This window comes from Kogia breviceps, chromosome 9 (assembly GCF_026419965.1).
Source record: "Kogia breviceps isolate mKogBre1 chromosome 9, mKogBre1 haplotype 1, whole genome shotgun sequence".
Taxonomy (NCBI): domain Eukaryota; kingdom Metazoa; phylum Chordata; class Mammalia; order Artiodactyla; family Physeteridae; genus Kogia; species Kogia breviceps.
In genome coordinates, this window is record NC_081318.1 from 103,795,204 (window position 1) to 103,814,054 (window position 18,851).

General features: G+C 44.7%; 1 protein-coding gene across 8 annotated transcripts in view; it reads right to left on the reverse strand.

Moving 5' to 3' along the window:
* Nucleotides 1-4,724: 4,724 nt before the first annotated feature.
* COA1 (cytochrome c oxidase assembly factor 1) overlaps nucleotides 4,725-18,851 on the reverse strand; it is a 75,406-nt gene continuing 61,279 nt past the window's right edge. The window contains exons 3-8 of one of the 8 annotated variants that reach the window (XM_067042901.1): nucleotides 14,775-14,874; nucleotides 12,582-12,730; nucleotides 7,718-7,794; nucleotides 6,816-6,917; nucleotides 6,310-6,343; nucleotides 4,725-5,399 (exon numbers count right to left, since the gene is read on the reverse strand). In XM_067042901.1, the coding sequence (XP_066899002.1) occupies nucleotides 6,818-6,917; nucleotides 7,718-7,794; nucleotides 12,582-12,730; nucleotides 14,775-14,859 (411 nt within the window). In that variant the 5' untranslated portion in view covers nucleotides 14,860-14,874 and the 3' untranslated portion in view covers nucleotides 4,725-5,399; nucleotides 6,310-6,343; nucleotides 6,816-6,817. Of the gene's footprint in view, nucleotides 5,400-6,309; nucleotides 6,344-6,815; nucleotides 6,918-7,717; nucleotides 7,795-12,581; nucleotides 12,731-14,774; nucleotides 14,875-16,863; nucleotides 18,458-18,851 lie in introns of those variants that run through there. The other 7 variants (XM_067042904.1, XM_067042900.1, XM_067042905.1 and 4 more) reach the window with 7 other exon arrangements.

The window sequence follows — 18,851 nt, forward strand, 5'->3', positions numbered from 1 at the left end:
TTTCAAGTTGAGATTTTCCTGGTTCTTGGTATAAAAGCATGGTTTTCTATTGTATACCGGACATCTGGTTTTACGTGGCGGTACTCTGGATCTTGTCTAAATCTTCTGTTTTAAAAGCAGGCCTTTTCTGACACCGCCATACCGGTGGGTGAAGCGGGGGTATGTACACTGCCTCCTCACTGCTGCCAGTTGGGGGTGAAGGTCCAGGCTCACCACTTGGCCTCTTTTGACACCCAGGCAGGCGGGAGGGGTACCTCCTTACGGCTTCCCACTGAAGAATTAGGGGCTCCACTGATGCCGCGGCGGGTGGGAGTATCAGCGGGCAGGAAAGGAGGGTGTAGCTCCTCCCCTGGGCCTTCTCCACCACCACATCCCGCAGACGACGGGGGCCAGAGGGGCGGGCGGGCGGGCAAGGCCTTGTTCTAGCTAAGTAAGGGGAGCAAGTCTCGGCTCTCCACCTGGCCTTGGTTAACAGGCTAGGAGGGTAGGGTCGGGGCCATATTTTTTTCCATGCTGTCTGGCTAGAACAGGGCGATTACTGTGTGAAAGTTCTTTAGCTAGAGAAAGCAGGCTTTTCTTGGCTTTTGTTGTCGCAGCCATTGGTGTTTCTAGGCTGCTGGCTTCACCAGCACCTAGTCTGGGACGTATGAGGCAAAAGAAAGCCCAGGGAACTCACTGCTGTTATCACTTGGGTCCCAAGGTCCTTAGCCAATCTGGCTTCTTTTCATTTTTCAGTGTGTTTATTTGATAAATGTCTAGGGTTTTAGCTGTGCTTAGTGGGAAGAAGAGGGAAACGTGTGTCTACTCCATCTTGTCCCTCCTGGGGGTTTTTGCTTTTTAAAGTTGACAGTAGGAGAAACTCCCTTCTGTGTATTTTCGATTGAAGCAAATTAGTAAATACACCTCGTATTATGAGAGCCAGGTTTCTCCCTCTGTTGGAGAAGGAGTGACAAGTATGGAAAGGAGGAAGTCTCCAGTGAGTGTGTGTGTGTGTGCGTGTGTGTGTGCGCACGCGCTGGCACTAACACTAGACCACTGAATGTAGTTTAAAATTTCTTGAGGTTCCTTTTTGCCATGAGGATGTATCCCACCAAGGATGTTGAGTCAGAACTGTTTGAAAGTCCCTTGAAATATTTCTTCTCTATATGGTTCATTTGTTTCAATATTTTAAGAAGTATTTTAAAGATTTTTTTCTTTGTGATTTTATTTTTAAATTATGTAAAAACAAAACAGCATGATTTCAAAGTCAAAAGTGTAAAACAAGATACATTCAGGAAAGTACAGCTTCCATCCCTGTTTCCTACTTACATCCCCTGGCCATTTGTTTACTTCCCCAAAGGCAACTACTTGTATTGGTTTTAGTTATTCTTCATTGTTTCTTTTTGAAAATAGAAGCTAACATATGCATACATATACACATGCATATATAAAATTCCTTTTCACAAGTACAGACTCCTCAACTGTATGGAAGTCAAAGTTTGTTTAACCCATTCTGTCGATGGATACTTGGGTTGTATCTGGGTTGTTTACAGTTTTTTGCTGTTACAAATAGTGTTACATTAAATAATCTTACATAAATGGCATTTTGTATTTTTTGCCAGCATACTTTGGGATAAAATCTTAGATGTGGGATTGCTGCATAGAATGGTAAGTGTACATGACATTTTTCTAGATATTGTCAAATTCCCTTCCACAGGTGTTGTTTCATTTTTTCTTTACACCAGCAATTTAAAAATGATTATTTCCCCACAGCCTTTCGAGAAAATAGGTTCTCAAATTTGGGGATTATTGCCAATTTACTAGAAGAAAAATGGTATCTTCCTGCAGTTTGAATTTATGTTCTTTTTAAGAGTGAGGTTGATTTGACCCTTTATTTTTTTTTTTTAAATGTGTTTGAATCACTTGCATTTCTTTTCTGTGAATACATAATATCTTTTGCCCATTTTTCTACTGGGTTACTGTTTTCTCAACTTGCACTCTTTAGAAATTAGGGATATTAACTTTTTTTTATTTAAACCGTAAATATTTTCCCATTTATCATTTGCTTTTTGCTTTGCTTTTGGTATTTTTAGACATGCAGAAATTTGTTTTTATACAGTCAATTTTCCTTATTCTATAACAAATCATGGTTAGGTGAGTTTTTCCACTTCCGGGTTATAAAAGAATCCACCCATATTTTTCTGCTAGTGCTTAGATGGTTTCATTTTTACATTTAGATCTTTTGATCCAATTGGAATGTATGGTGAGCAGTGGATCCAGTTTCATCTTTTTGCATATGGCTACCAGGTTGTTCCAACATCACTTTTCAAATGTCTTCCTCTCCCTCCCCGATTTAGATGCTGCTTTACTGTAACCAGATTTCCATATGTATGTCTATATTTTCATTGCATTGTCTCTTCATGTGCCAGCACTTCATTATCTTATTTACAAATATGTTTTAATGTCTGTAAAACTAGCCCCCCCTCCCCTCCTTACTCTTCCTTTGCAGGGATTTCCTAGCTATCTTTGCTTATTTCTTCTTCCAAAGAAATTTATAATTAATTAGCTTGTCTAACTTTTAAATCCCTGGTATCACATTAAGTTTAACTCAGGGAGAAATGACATCTTTTTTTTTTTTTTTTGTGGTATGCGGGCCTCACTGTTGTGGCCTCTCCCGTTGCGGAGCTCAGGCTCAGCGGCCATGGCTCACGGGCCCAGCCGCTCCGCGGCACGTGGGATCTTCCCGGACCGGGGCACGAACCCGTGTCCCCTGCATCGGCAGGCGGACTCTCAACCACTGCGCCACCAGGGAAGCCCAGAAATGACATCTTTATGATAAAGAATCCTGCCATCCAAGAACATGGTATGTCTTTCCCTTTGTCCAGTTCTATGTTTGTACCTTTCAGTAGTGTTTTAGCACCTCATATAAGTTTTGCAGATTTCTTGCTCACTTTTTTCCTAAGTAGTTTTTGTTTTGGTTTGCTTTTTGCTATTTTAAGTATTGTCTGCTCTCCATTACTTCTTCTAACGGGTTATTTGTTTAAGTGAAGAATATTGTTTCTATAATTAATCTTATCCTCTACTTTACTAAATACTCACTATTGATCCATGGAATTGTGTTGCCGCTTGCAGATATAAAATCTATGTAGACAGTAATTGCCTTACTCTTCTAATATTTAGGCCTCTTGTTTTTGGGGGGTTTTGTTTTTTTCTAATTGTGTTGGATACAATATAATGTTACAATAAAGAAGTCAATAGAGTGCATTCTTATCTTGTAGAAACCTCTACTAGTTTCCCAACTAAGTAAGATGTTGGCTTTGAGAATATAATGTGTATATATACACACACACACCCCTTATCTATTAATTCTCATTTGTTTGTAGTTTTTGTCAAATGCCTTTTTGTGTCTATTAAAATTAGCATATAATTTTCCTCCTTAGCTTTACTAATGTGATGAACTATACTAGTGGCTCTCCTAATATGGAACCACCCTTGCATTCCTGGAATAAACCTCCCTTAGTCACTGTTAACAGTCCGGTTAAGCTGGAGTGAAAATAGCCCCCAATCTTCGGGGCTTAGAAGGGTTTATTGCTTGCTCACGCTACCCTGTCCCACTGTGGCTCAGCTGTAGCTCTGCTACACGTCATCTTCATTCCAGAACCCAGGTCCCTGGAATAGCTGCCATCTGGAACATTTCCGATCTCAGGGAAGACAGCAAACGAGATGTGGCGAACCAAGGGCTGGCACTCGAAACTTCGTACTCAGAAGTTGCATGTCCTTTCCACTCACAGTTCACTGGCCACTCCTAAGTTCAACAGGCAGGGAAGTATAATCTCCCCATAGAGAAGGGCGCTGCAAGGGAGGCACCAAAATACTTTGTGACAAACACGATATTCCCCTTACTGTATGTCACTGGATTCGTCTTGCTAATATTTTACTTAGAATTCTGTAACATTCATGAGAGAGCCTGGCCTGTAGTTTCTTCACAAAAATAATTTTGGAAGTAAGAAACTAGCTTCTTAAGGCCGCAAGGTAGCTATTGGTGTGTGGCAGCTCAACTTAAAAGAAAAGATAGAGTTCTGCCTTGAATGCTCATTACTTAATAATGAAAGGCATTTAATATACCGCATGTGATCTATGATACGGAGGCATGCTTCCAATATTGTCAACTGCCACTTCTGAACCCTGGATTGTAAAATGTCTGTTTTTCTGTACACACTCCTGACAGCACTTTGAGCAACTGCTGAAGTCGGCGGAAAGACAAGCCTGGATGGTGGACAGGTTCCCGAGGAGGAGAGGCTCTTCCCGTCCTCACCCTCTCACCTCCTCCTTGAACGCCCCCCAACCCCTTCACGGGGCCTCCTGTGGATACAGCGTCTTTTGCCCAAGCCTCCCAACCAGCCGCATGAACGCTGCCTCGCCCGTAAGACCAGCGATTGGTAAGTATTTATTCATAGTTTTCATATGGACAAACTGAAAACAGCAGTCGAGCAGCCTTCAGAAAGCCCTGTGGAGCTGCTGTCGCCGGAGCCCCGGCCTGGCCGCTGTGCCAGAGGCCACCGTCGGGGCAGTGCTGGCTGCTTCCTGTGGGTGTCATTCAGTCTCGCTTCGTCTTTGCTGAATGCAACTTCACCAGAACTGGGAGTACTAGAACCTGTCTCATCAGGTACTACCTAAATCCCTGGATTGGTGAATGGGGGACGGTTGGAAGGAAGAGAACCAGGGGGAAGCCAAATCTCAAAAAATGGTATAAATGACAGTAAAATCTGTGATTTATTTGAAAGTCATACAGGTCTTGTCAGTATAATTCAGCACAGTCTGTTAAACCTTCATTAACAGTAAAATCATATACTTACTCCAGAACCTGGGTGCTACAAGCTCACACCTCCCCTGCTGAGGCCTGTTCTCATGTTTTTCTCTATTTGCAAGGCACTCTCCATCACATCTGAAATCGTAGGTCTCAAAGCCCCTGAGGTCACCAGCCCCCCAAGAGGGAGGGGTGACCTGGCTGGCCTCCTGGATTCCTCCTAATCGGTCTCTCCTACCTCGTTTTAGCACCGCTGCTTGGAACTCTACTGGTCCAGGGTTACGTATATGTAAGCGGCTTGTGAGCAGAGACCACCCAGCATCTTAGTAAAGGCACGTGGGAGTCCTACTGCCAAGTCTTGGCTGTGCTCGCTCTTCTGCAGTCTTCACAAGTCTACAACCCTTACAATGCTAGTGAAGCCCTTCCTCCGGTCACCGCTGGGCGGGCTCATGGGCTGTGCCAGGAACAGCGGCTCGAACAGTGGACAGTCTCCTTTGCCTCTGATGACGTGCCTCATCCAAGATGCCTTCCAGGTCGTTGCTGGGGGTCCACGGCCAGGTCACAGTGATCGCTGGGCACACAGGAAGCAGGGGGCTGCAGGTATACGGCACTGCTTCAGGAAAAGAAAGGACAACGTCGATTGCAAGGACCGGGTTCCGGCCTGTTCACAATCAACCATAAAGGCATTAAGAAGTACATGGAAATATGCTTAACTGGAAAAACACCCAAGATGGTGACTTTCAAACAGAAATCAAGGATCTTTTCACTACATAATACTATTTCCTGTCAGTTGGGTTAGGAAAGCCTCTTCATACAAATTGTACACAAAAACTGTTGGTCCACTCAGGCCCTGGTTTTCTGTGGCTTGGCCACAGCAAGAAAACATCCAGCAAACACTGAAAGTAAGTAAAAGCTGTTCTAGAACAGTCAGGTATGAGGCACTCTATAAAGTGACATGTACCCAACAGAACGGTACATAATGGTTAAAGAATAAAGCAGCACAAAAAAGACAACAGATTGTAATATTTATCAACAAAAGCTCTCAGGGAAAGAAAGACTGACTTTTTCACTTCATGATCTATTCAAAGAGCATATTTTTTAAAGAAAGAAGTTACAGAACAGAAGTAACTTCTTTCTAACGATGAAAGGCCTTGTACTCTATACCGGCATGTTTAAGCTTAGTCTTTTCTGAGGCTCCCCTCCACTGAATGTTAAGAATACAGTAAAGGAGCTCATGAATGTCCTTTGTTACAACTGCATTAAGCCTAGTAATACTGAGGGGGTTAACAAAGCAAAGGTGGCAGACATTTCTGGGTTTTGTGGGCTCTGGTGCTCAGAGGGAAGGAAGGTCTTTGTCCCCTTTTGCAAGACTAGTAAAACCTACAGGTAAGAGTCTCTGCTGTGTGGTTGTGTGGAAAGATGATGTGTGAGGGTTTGTTAGCTTTAACTTTCCTATGTTTCACATGGGCTTTCGTACATATAAACACTTTAAGCCTTCAAAGTGTTTGGATTAAAGCAGTTACCTTGTAAATCTTCAGTCAGGCAGACAGTTGGTGACTAAAACAAAAACAACAATGAAGCAAAAAAGAACATTTCCAAGTGCTGAGAGACATCCACGAGCTACTTCACATAACGTGACCAAACCGAGGTGCGGCTTGTTCTCCCTCGGCATTCTGAGGTGAACAATTAATTTAAAACCTTTTTGGTACTAGAAAACCTTCTCACTGATAGGGCTGAAAACTGGGGTAGGGTGGAAAAGATGAGAAATCAGCATTATTAATACTGATTCCTTTTATTCTGTGCTTTGCTTCTATACAGAGAACTTTCAAATTCTTACAAATTATAGTAACGTTCTGATGAAATTTAAAACTTCAGCAGGGGTCACTGTGGTCAAATAAGAAGGATCCTGAGATCACTGTATGCCCACACGTGCAGCCGGCCCGACCTGGGGGCTGGCTGGCCTGCGGCCACGGGGGCGCCATGGTGAGGAGGGAGGCCAGGCTCGGAGGGGCTGGTCTTTAATAAATACCTTCACTCCTTTTTCAGCTCATGGCTCTTCTCCCCACCGGGCTTGAACAGGAGAATCTGCTGGCCATCCTTGAGCTCTAAGAAGACCTCCTGAAGGTTCCATCTGAGAGAAACCACAAGTATAGTCTCTAATCAACCAAACACTGAGGCAAAAGACAGACATGGCTTAAAAGGAAAAAAGCAGTTGTTAGGAATGTTGCTCTTATATTAGCAGTATGTTAACGTTTTCACTTTCTGTTCCAGGCTCACATTATTTAACCAGCACCACCATCAAGGCAAGTTTTAACAGTGACTGGCTGGCGCCAGGGAAGAGAAGGAGCAGCTCCCTCCCCCCCTCTCCTACCCCCCCTCGACCACCAGCTCCTCCACGAATCCCAGGCTCAGGGGTCAGTGAGTCCAGGGGAGCCAGGCAGGGGCTGCCTGCTCCTTTTGTCCTTGAGAATTAAAACACATCCTGGCTAAATAGCAAACATCTCTGAGAGAGGCTTCCCGTGGGGGGAGTAAGTGAGGGTAGCTACTGGCAACCAGACAAGAGAAGCCAATTAATGGGGTAGAGAGCTTATTTAAAGAATGTGACCAATAATTCTGGAACAGGAACCCATGCCTTTATTCGTTTGTAACGACGGAGGCAGCAGTGTCGGAAGCTGTGACATAGCATCAAGGTATGGCAGACCTAGACCACTACAACGGTGGAGTTCTTCAAATTCAGAAGCGTGCACTGGATAAAATGTCTGGACTGAGTTTAAGAGCCCAAGCAGCAGCATGCTGTCCAAGCTGTGAAACTTCTCAGGTTTTGAAAAACTAATCTTACTGCCACAATCATATAACTAAAATTGAAACTGGAAATCGTTTCCATCAGAAGGTCCTCCTGCTGCCTGATTCCCACCCCCTTTCCCATCATACCTCTTAAAGGGGGCATCTCTGGATGAGCTGACATAGAGGTGGCCCTCTGACTTGGGTCCAGAGACAGGAATCTTCAACTGGGTGTATAAAATGAGAGGTAAGTGTATACAGTGCTGTCCTCTCAAGAGATAACCTATAAAATCCAGTGATTATCCACAGAACCTGGTTGTTTTTGAACTTGAGCCTAGCTGAAGAATTCACCTCATTTTCCATCTGGCTCCCTGACAATGCCCTTCCCCTCTTTGGATGGCCTGGTGAGGTCAACGGCAGTGCTCCTATCTGGCAAGGAGACCTTATGTGCCAAACTCAATGCTCTGAGTACTTGCAATGATTATTTTTAAATCCACGGTTAAAAAAGAACTACCGCTCCATGCAACAACGTGGGTGAAGGTCAGAAACACGCGGAGCGAAAGAGCCTCTCACCCAAGAGTATATAACGCAGGGTTCCAGGTCCGAGACCAGACTAGGTTGGGAAAAAGTGTCACAAAGTGCCTCTTGCTGGAGCTGTGGGGATGTGAGAGGACCACCCGGGAAGAACATGAGGGGAACAGTCCACACGTCCGTGGGGGCTTGAGTTGCACAGGTGGATGCATCTGTTAACATTCATCAGGACAGTTAGATGTGTACCTTTCACCTCAAAAAAATATATAAAGCTCTAGTTAATGATATATATGGCTTATGTATTTAAAGGTGAAGTGTATGGACATTTGAAGATAATAAGGTAGGTTCAAGAACAAATAAGGGAGAGCTAGACAAACAGGCATGGGATAAAGCACACTGAGCAAAATATTAGTTACAGAATCCAGGTAGCAGATACATGAATTCTTTGATATTTTCTGTATGTTTGAAACTTTCACGATAAAATAGGAAAAAAAAAACCCAAAAAACAAAAAAAGTCCACTGTTTAATAAAAGGGGGAACTATTTCTAGCAAATTGGTCCATACTGACCTGGACCATGAAGCAGTTCTAAGAGGAGAGTTGATAGCAGTACACACCCTCCTCAAGAAATAAAAATCTCAAATAATCTAACCCACCATCTGAAGGAGTCAGAAAAAGAACAAAGTCAGCAGAAGGAAGGAAATAAATAGATCAAAAAAACAACAGAAAAGATCAGTATAACCAAGAGCTGGTTTTTTGAAAAGATAAAAATCAACAAACCTCTAGCCAGGCTCACCAAGAAAGAGAGAGAGGACCCAGATAAAATAAGAAGTGAAAGAGGAGGACTAACAACAGTTATCACAGAGATACAGAATCATATGCCAACAAAGTGGACAAAGAAGAAATGGATGAGTTTCCAGAAACATACAGCCTGCCAAGACTGAATCAAGAAGAAACAGATCATCTGAACAGGCTGATCACTGCAAGTGAAACAATCTGTAATTTTAAAATCCCCTGCAAAGTCTAGGACCAGAGGGCTTCACCGGGGAACTCTACCAAACATACAAAGTATTCTAAAAAAAATGAAGAGGAGGGAACACCTCCAAATTCATTCTGTGAGGTCACCGGCACCCAAAACCAAATAAAGACACTACCCAAAAAAGATAATTACAAGCCAATATCTCTGATGAATATAGATGAAAAAAAAACCTCAAAAAAATATTAGCAAACCAAATCCAACGATACATAAAAAGGCTCATACACCATGATCAAGTTGGATTCATTCCAGGGTCACAAGGATGGTTGAACATATACGAATCAATCAAATGTGATAAACCACATGATCACTACAATAGATGCTGAAAACGCAGTTGATAAAAATTCAACAATTCATGATAAAACCTTTCACCAAAGTAAGTATAGAGGGAACACATCTCAACATAATAAAGACCACTTGTGACAAACCCACAGCCAACATAATACTCAACAGTAAAAAGCCGAAAGCCTTCCTGCTAAATTCAGGAACAAGACAAGGCTGCTCACTCAGCACTGCGCACACTGGGGTCTCTGCCACAGCAAGTCAGACACACACCGCACACACACACACAAAGTATGTAAATTGGGAGGAAAGAGGTAAAACTGTCACTATTTGCAGATGACCCAATACTCTATATAGAGAACCCTAAAACCACCACACAAAAACTATTAGAAGTAATAAATGAATTCAGCAAGGTAGCAAGATACAAGGTTAACGTGTAGACATCTGTTGCATTTCTTTACACTAATAATGAAATATCAGAAAGTAAAACAGTCCCATTTAAAATCACTTCAAAAAACATAAAATACTCTAGGAATAAACAAACAAGGGGGTGAAACACCTATGTGCTGACAACTATAAAACACTGATAAAGGAAACTGAAAGAGGATTAAAAGAAATGGAAAAGTATCCCACACTCTTGGATCGGAAAAATATTGTTAAAATGACCATACTACCAAAAGCAATATACAGATTTCATGCAATCCCTATCAAATTACCCATGACATTTTTCACAAAACTAGAATAATCCTAAAATTTATATGGAACCACAAAGGACCCAGAATTGCCAAAGCAACCCTGAGAAAAATGAACAAAGCTGGAGGTATAACACTTCCAGACTTCAGGCTATACTACAAAGATTGGCACCAAAATAAAAAGATAAATGAATGGACCAGAATAGAGAGCCCAGAAATAAACTCACACACCTATGGTCAATCTACAACAAAGAAGGCAAGAATATACTACAGAGAAAAGACAGTCTCTTCAACAAGTGGTGCTGGGAAAGCTGGACAGCTATGTGTAAATAAATATTAGAACATTCCCTCACACTGTATACAAAAATAAAATCAAAATGATTTAAAGACCTAAATATAAGACATGATACCATAAAGTACCTAGAAGAGAACATAGGCAAAACATTCTTTGACATAAATTGTAGCAATATTTGCTTAGATCAGTCTCCCAAGGCAAAAGAAATAAAAGCAAAAATAAACAGATGGGACCTAATCAAACTTAAAAGCCTGTACACAGCAAAGGAAACCATCAACAAAACAAAAGGATAACCTACGGAACGGGAGAAAATATTTGCAAATGATGCAACCGACGAGGGGTTAATACCCAAAATATACAAACAGCTCATACAACTCTACAGCAAAAAAAACAAACAACCCAATCAAAAAATGGGCAGAAGAACTAAATAGACATTTTTCCAAAGAAGACCTACAGATGGCCAACAAGGATATGAAAAGATGCTCAATACTGCTAATTACTCGAAAAACACAAATCAAAACCACAATGAGGTATCACACCAGTCAGAATGCTATCATCAAAAAATCTACAAATAATAAATGGTGGAGAGGGTATGGAGAAAAATGAACCCTCCTACACTGTTGGTGGGAATGTAAATTGGTGCAGCCACTATGGATAACAGTGTGGAGGTTCCTTAAAAAACTAAAAATTAGAACTACCAACAACCCAGCAATCCCATTCCTGGGTATATACATGGAAAAAATAAAAACTTAATTCAAACAGACACATGCACCCCAATGTTCAGAGCAGCACTATTTATAATAGCCAAGACATGGAAACAACCCAAGGGCCCATCAGAAGACAATTGGCTTAAGAAGATGTGGTATGTACGTGTACACACACACACACACACACACACACACACACACACACACACTGGACTATTACTCAGCTATGAAAAAGAATGAAATATTTCCATTTGCAGCAACATGAACGAACCTAGAGAATATTATGCTTAGTGAAATAACTCATATAGAGAAAGACAGACATAGAAAACAAATTTATGGTTACCAAAGGGGAACGGATAAACCAGGAGTGTGGGATTAACAGATACACACTACTATATATAAAATAGATAAGCAACAAGGATTTACTGTAGAGCACAAGGAACTATATTCAATATCTTGCAATAACCTATAATGGAATATAATCTGCAAGAACAAACAACTGAATCACTATAATACGTCAATTAAATTTCTTTAAAAAATCATCACTTATCCTTATCAGAATACTTGAGCACGAACTGCTTCTGTCGTTAGGGAGAAAACATCTCTAATAAAACTATTTCCATTAAAAGTAATAAAAGCAACAACAAAAACTAAACGAGGTCAGACGAGCTCACTCCTGTCCTCCGAACATTTCGGGGCTTCTGCCTGTCACAGTTAAGCGCACACACAAGACGATGTCACGGCCCTCTGGCCGCCTCAGCCCATTCCCCCTGCCCACACGCTCCCTGGGCAGCTGCACCGCTGCCGAGGACACACTGGCAGGGAGCACAGCCCTGTGCCTTCCCTGTCATCACAACAGCCTCCCAGTCCACGAGCCTCTCCCTCCGAGGCCTCTAGGAAGGCATCTGCTTCACCCTGTCTTACGCTGGAATTTTAAACTATAAACTCCCTGAAAGCCTTCTGCGTCTCTGTATTCCCCACACAACTGAGACCCATTCCTCCAACTCAAAACATATTAAACAGAAAGAAAAAACACTTCTTATATTCAATTGAGTTTTATCACTTGAACTATAAAAGAAGCTAAGATACAGCTGAAAAAATGGACTGGCATTCCATGGAAGCAATGTAAATAAGCTTTAAAACTAGAGTTTACGTGTATTTCAAGTTCAAAACTGAAATCCTGGCAAACCACCACTGATCATTTCTCTACAACCCCCCGTTCAAGACGGCGACCTGAGCACAAACAGGGCTTTCCGTGCCACATCAATTCCCCAGAAAGGAAAAAAACTATATGAAAATAAATTAATCCATAATGCTTTTTTAAACGGTGCTAGGTACCACCTAGCGGCAGTTATACGTAGTGGATTTTCCCATCCCACATATCTTTCTCCAGCTTCCTCCAAGACTCCTTTCGGAGGACAGCAGCCCCTCCTCAGCTCAGTAGGCACCCGGTTCACGGGGGGAGCACGTTACCTTTGCATCGGCAATGTCCACGAAGTTGTACTTGTCAGTGAGTCGGAGATAGTGAACGCTGAGAGGAGTGCCCAGAGCTTCCAGTGCCTCGGGGTGGCTGTGCAGATGCTCCAACGCCAACTGGTAATAGGAAGCCCTGGAAAAAGTTTCTAAGTGGGGAAGAAAATGGTTACTTTTTTTTTTTTTAATTGAACTTGGTCAGGTATACGCTCCCTAGAAAGTGAGATGATGTAATAATTCACGTACAACACGGAAACAGAAATATGAAAGTTATGGGTGGAATTATTATTGGGGACCATCTACTCTGAACTGTCCATTTTAGAGACTCCAAAACCAAGCCACTGGAAGTCAGCATCTGCAGGGATGTGGCAGATGACCTTGAGCAGGGTGCCGGGCCTTTCCGTGCCTCCATCTCTTCATCCCTTATTTCCTCACCTCATTCGTTGCCTCTCCTTCCTCTAAGGGGTCTGATCAGATCTTCTCTAACTTTTCTTTCAGTTCTAAGTCCTCTGGTTCCATGACTTGCTCAAAGTGATAGAGCTAATCCGAGGCAGAGCTGGGCCCAGGATCTACGACCTGACTTCTGAACATTGCTCCTTCCACTAAGAGGAAGGTCCTCACAAACCAGCCTAAAATAGACCACCACCACCACCAAACCCTCAGGCCAGGCAACGCGACGTGGCAACGCTCGCTTGTCAAGTTTATAGACGTATGCCAACGTTTCATGTAGATAAAGCTTACGAACTGCTCTCACCCTCAGGTATCCTTGGCCCAAAGGCTACCAGGAACTCCAGGAAGCAATCCCCCTGAAAGTGTAAAGGTAGGACAAGCAGCCCCAAGGACACAGCAAAGGACGGTGAGCTTCCCAAGTTAGGTTGTGTGTCCGGCAACAAGACAGACTTCCCTCTGTTGGCCCAACCACAGTAACGGACTGGAAGGCGGCTTAAGCCTGCAGAGGCCAAGGAGAATGCCCCTCCGGTGCTGCTTCCCAGGAGAGGGGATGCTGCAGGCACGAACGAGGCGCCAGCCCTGAGGAGAAGCAGAGGCTGGGTCCACACGGTTCATCTTCACTGAGCCATTTCTCGGTATCCCACAAGTTGTGAGATTAATGTTTACAGCATCCTCGCACACAGGCACTAATATCACCCCTCATCACATCGATAACTGAGGCCCAGGAAGAAGCCAGACCCCCCCATAAGGCCACACAGCTAGTCTAGAGCCGGAGTTGCCTGCAGAGCCCACGGGACCCAGCCTCCTACAGGGGAAAGGCTGCCGGGCCCCTGACCCGAAAGTGTACTCATTCCTGTCAGGTCCTGCCTCCGGCCCTCTGGCAGAGGGGAGGGGCTGCTGAGTTGTTCCGGTCTGAATTATCCCCGGGAACGCTCATCTCCGGCCACCTCCAGACTCGGAGACCTCTGGGCCCGCCCTGAAGGAAGGTGGGGAAGAACGGGTGGAGGGGCCGTGGCCGTTTGCCTGGCTGCGGGTGATCCTCACATCCCGGCAGGACGCAACTGCGCCGCTGCGGAGTCAGGGTGAGGAGCCAAGCGGGCGGGCATAAAAGATCTTCAAAGAAAGTCAGTCTAGAAGAAAACTGCTGCTGCTGCTTCGCAACCAGTAGCATGGAAATGCCCTTAGATGTCTTGGCTGCTCACAATAATCGCGGCCTGTCTTTACAAATTCAAATTTGGGTGCAGAGGGCTGGAAGCTGCATCTGCCAGGATTTCGCCAGCCTGGACACTGCTTTTATTTTCTGCTCTTGCCCAAGGTCCCGTCCTCCACTAAATCAACAGCAGAGAATGGCAAGGCAAACAGACCGAGGACACCTGAGAAAGAGCCAGTTTTCCACACCTGTGAACCACCTGGTGTCCCGCTTCCCTCTGTTCTCTCTATCATCTCAGAAATCTTGATGGACCTACTGCATGTGCACTGGCGTGAAAGCCCATCTTGCTTTTTTGAGGCTTCTTATGCAAATTGGTCCTATTCCTTTGATTTGTTCTTGTGGCTCCTGGGAAAACTGGGATTACAGGATAAGAAAGAAGCTATAGCCAATGGAACGGCGTCCTGGCTTCTAAAAATAGTCCTTTCCTTCTTTCTCTAACCTGCTGAAAGCATCTGAAGTATTTCCTTCGATGGAGAAACGGGGCAAGAGAACTAGGAGGCGGCCCTGCCTCGGGCACTTCATCGGATACTTACTCTGCATCAGGTAGTACAAAAGGGCGCAGCCCCCGCTAGCCACCACGCCGGTAAAAAAGACCTGTTTCCCCAGAGGCATCAACATCCTGCTTCCTAGAGACTGAAAAACAAAAGATGTGAATTTATGGTTAGATTCAGGTTCATGCCAAGTGCCGCTGCCTGGATCGGACCCCACAGGGAAAGGAAAGCTAAGGAGGAAGCCAGCAAGGAGGCGAGGCCGCCTTCCCTTTCAGAACGCCAGGGCCAGTTCTGGAGCCCAAGCTAAAGTGCCCTCCCAAGGGTGGCCCGCATCCAGGACCCAGGCCATGGGGGCGAGGGCTGAGCACAGAGCCGGCATTCAGCCCTGCTGTCCTGAGGGACAGAACGCAGCCTGTGTGCCAAGTCCCGCACGGCCAGGAAGTACAACCACTTTGTCTCACGCCGGCTGGTAAACAGGAAGCTTATCCTTTTGTTGCAATAGCTGGCCTCGCCGGAGTGGTCACTGGCTGCTTTCTTTCATATTTTGAAAAACGTCCCCCCCCGCTGGACGAGGACACTGTGGTCCTGACTTTCAGGCTTAATGAAGAGATGGTGAGGAAGGAGACAGCTCAGCAAATTCAGGGCATCCAACCCAGCCGGCCTGAACTCCCATCCCCTGAAGGCCAAGTGGGACTAGAGCAGCACGTGGATCTCGACGGCACCAATTCTCCTCCTTCCTGGTGGCCTTTTAACCACCGCTCACACCTAGGCCTTTCTGGAAAGTGTTTGCTACCTGGCCATAAAGCAGAGGAGGACACTGGCTTCGATGAGTCACAGCTCACATGCACGCACGGCCAGACAAATCGCATAAATGAGCAGACCCTGAGAAGTGAGGGACACACGGCTCAGCCGACAGGCAGCTTCAGCCCGGCTCCAGCTAACGTCACCATGTGGGCCGAGCCTGGATGGATCCTCCGATTTTTCAAGGTCTTTTATGTAAAACTGCCTGAATTCTCAATGTTGACAGCCAATTAAAAAAAAAAAGACCTAACAGAATACGCTTGTGAGTCAGGTTCTCTGTGGGCTTCCAGTTGGCTCTGACCACCCAGGCTGCATCAGGGCATCCTCACCCTCGGTAAAGTAATTCCTCTGCCCTCTTTGCTGACATTTCTCAAAAAAATAAAAAAGAAAAGATTTTGGGCAGAGATGGAAATTCCAGGTTTACATAAAGGAAAAGATAACCATAAGTATGTATGTCCCCATTTGTATATTTAACCTTAGATTGTATGTGCTTCCTTAGAAAACAAAGTCTTTGATGTAACCTAAAGGGGTGTGTGAGTCAAGGTAAACACATTCTCACTATCTGCTTCTCCACTTTCTAGAATACGGAGAGTAAAAACAACTGCCTACCTATCATTTCTGAAACCTGAAGGTAAGTGAATCCTGAAGGGAAGGCGGCCTGTTGGAGAAAGTTCCTCATGTGGATACTCTTTCGGGGAACTGATCATTAAACACACCCTCTAACAGGGCTAAAGTTGACACGTTCTACACAGAAATATCATCAAATCCAGCATTTAGATAAATCGAATTAAAGAGGGTGAAGTTTCAGATCATCCCTGTATTATTTACTTATATACTGTTTTGTTCAACTAAGAAAAAGGTGCCGAACACCCAAATCAATGTTCTCCAGCTGCTGTGGGAGTTTCGGCTGTGCTGCATAGTAGGTAAGAGTACTTCTCAAAGTTGAGGGTCAAGTCAATTGCAGTGATGTGATCTGGGAAAAGCCATTTACTCTCATGAGGAAAACGAGCAGAGCACCTCCAAAGAATGCATTAGTCAGATCCTGCTTAACCTGAAGGAGAGCTCAACCGGGTGGGGCGGCGAGCAGGGTTAAGGCACGGCTTCGGCGCACGGCTGTAGCTGCTAAAGCGAGCAGGAGACGAGGGAAAAGTCGTCCTACACGATTCAGGGACGAGCCGCCCCATCCCCTCACGTGGCCTTTGCAGCCACAAGTGAGCACTGAACACCAGGTGAACCCACAACTATGTGGGGAGCAACGTTCATCTGCTGTCTAACTTGAGCACACCCCGGAGGCTTCTGATGGGGAACTTGGCCCCAGAACAGCCATTACCTTTCGCCACTTCGTAGCCCAGCTTCCTTGAAAATCATCAAAGGAAAGTTGCCCAGCAATCAGACAAAAACTTTACGTTAAAATCACTTTTTCAGGGACTTGCCTGGCGGCCCAGTGGTTAGGAGTCTGCGCTCTCACTGCTGAGGGGCCCGGGTTCAATCCCTGGTCGGGGAACTAAGATCCCACAAGACGCGCAGCGCAGCCAAAAAGTAAATAAATAAAATCACTTTTTCAAACCCAATTCTTTCTGGTTTCTAGTTTTACACAGCCAAGATTTCTTACCAGTCTAAGCTTCAGAGCATGAAAGAAGTGAAGTTTAAATTCTGAGAGGAGTCTCATCTGTATAGGGCCCTGGCTGTTCCCTCTTACTCTTCTGCCATATTTAGAAGAAAAAACAAAGCCTGCTGCTTTCCTGTCTGTGTACCGTGCACATTTTGCTGCAGCAACCAGAAAACTGGTGTGGGCAGGAGACAGTGTGGGGCCGTGGCACATGTAATGGGACCGGTCCACAGACACCGACACGAGACGCTATCCACGTAAGCTGTACTCCAGTGGACTCAAACAGCATCTCAGGGTTAAAAAGAAACAACAGTATATTAAGTGCATATGTAGCCTTTTATGATACTGATAACAGCTAACACTCATATCTCTTGCTATTATGTGCCTGGTGATATTCTAAGCGCTGTGTATATAAGAGTTCACTGAATTCTCACAACAACCCCATGAAGTAGGAACTATTGTTATCATCCCCATTTTACAGACCAGTAAACTGAGACACAGAAAGGTTAAGTAACATGCCCAGAGTCACACAAATAAGTGTGTAAGTGGCAGACCTGGGATTCAGACCCAGGCAGTCCAGCTCCAGGGCTGTGCCCTCACCCACCATTACACATTGACTAAGATATCTGTGATTTCAGAGACACTGAGATGTGAAGGAAAAAAAAAAATGTCTTGGCATTACAATATATTCATAATGTCCAGTGCAAACGGCCTTGTCAGGTATGTCTTCCCTGATATTTTTCCAGACAAAAGCATGGCAGGTATTCACACCTTTGCTCTTCCTTTAGCTTATTAGCAAATGGTTGTTGAGGACCTGTCCTGGGTCAGACAGACGGTGCTGGGGATACAGACAATTCACACAAATTCCAACACAGACGAGGCCACGGAGCACAACCGCACAGTCAGGCACAGCCCGCGCGCGCGCGCACACACACACACACACACACACACACACACGCGGCACCACTCACAGGGTAAACGGCCTAGACTCACACACTCATTAAGACGGATGTCCAGCAGTTGGAAGTGGTATAAAGTGCCTTGTTGGAATCTGCACAACGACGCCCACGGGAGAGCAGCCCGGTTAGTGTGCCCCCATGTGTGCACCAGGAGAGGAAGCAGCACCCAGGAAGTGGTCGGCCCTGCCTGGAGGGGACCAGCAAAGACTTCACAGAGGAAACCGACTCCGCAGAAAGGTGAAGGGGCAGGAAGAGGAAGCTCTGCTGGGCTACCTTGACTCCGTGGAGAGGTAAGGCAGTCGTGATCGACTTGCTCTCCATTTGCCAAAGCGGGGTGAAGGGACTGGGGTGGGAGGCAAGAAAGGGCGCTCAGTCTCTACTCCTTCTTAACCAGTTTCAGTTTACCTGCTCCATCAGCTAGCTTTTGAATAGAGTGTTCAGCAGGCCCTAATCTCACAGAAAAAATTCAAAAAGGTGCTGTAAAACTAGAGACAGACTTCAGGCTACCTCTAAGAATGTGACATTTTAAAACGAAGCTTTTGATAAGAATTGGAAATATTTAAAGTTGATGTGAAAATCCGCTAGAAACTTGAATTCAGTTAGTCTACTACACAGCCAATAAAGAAAAGAATTTTTTTGCTTTACCGTTAACCAAGAGGAAAGGGTCGCGACCCATTTTGAAAATTAAGGGACTGGTTAGCCACAGGAAGATAGAACAAAGTACAGGCAAGGGCTCTCCAGAAAGCAGTC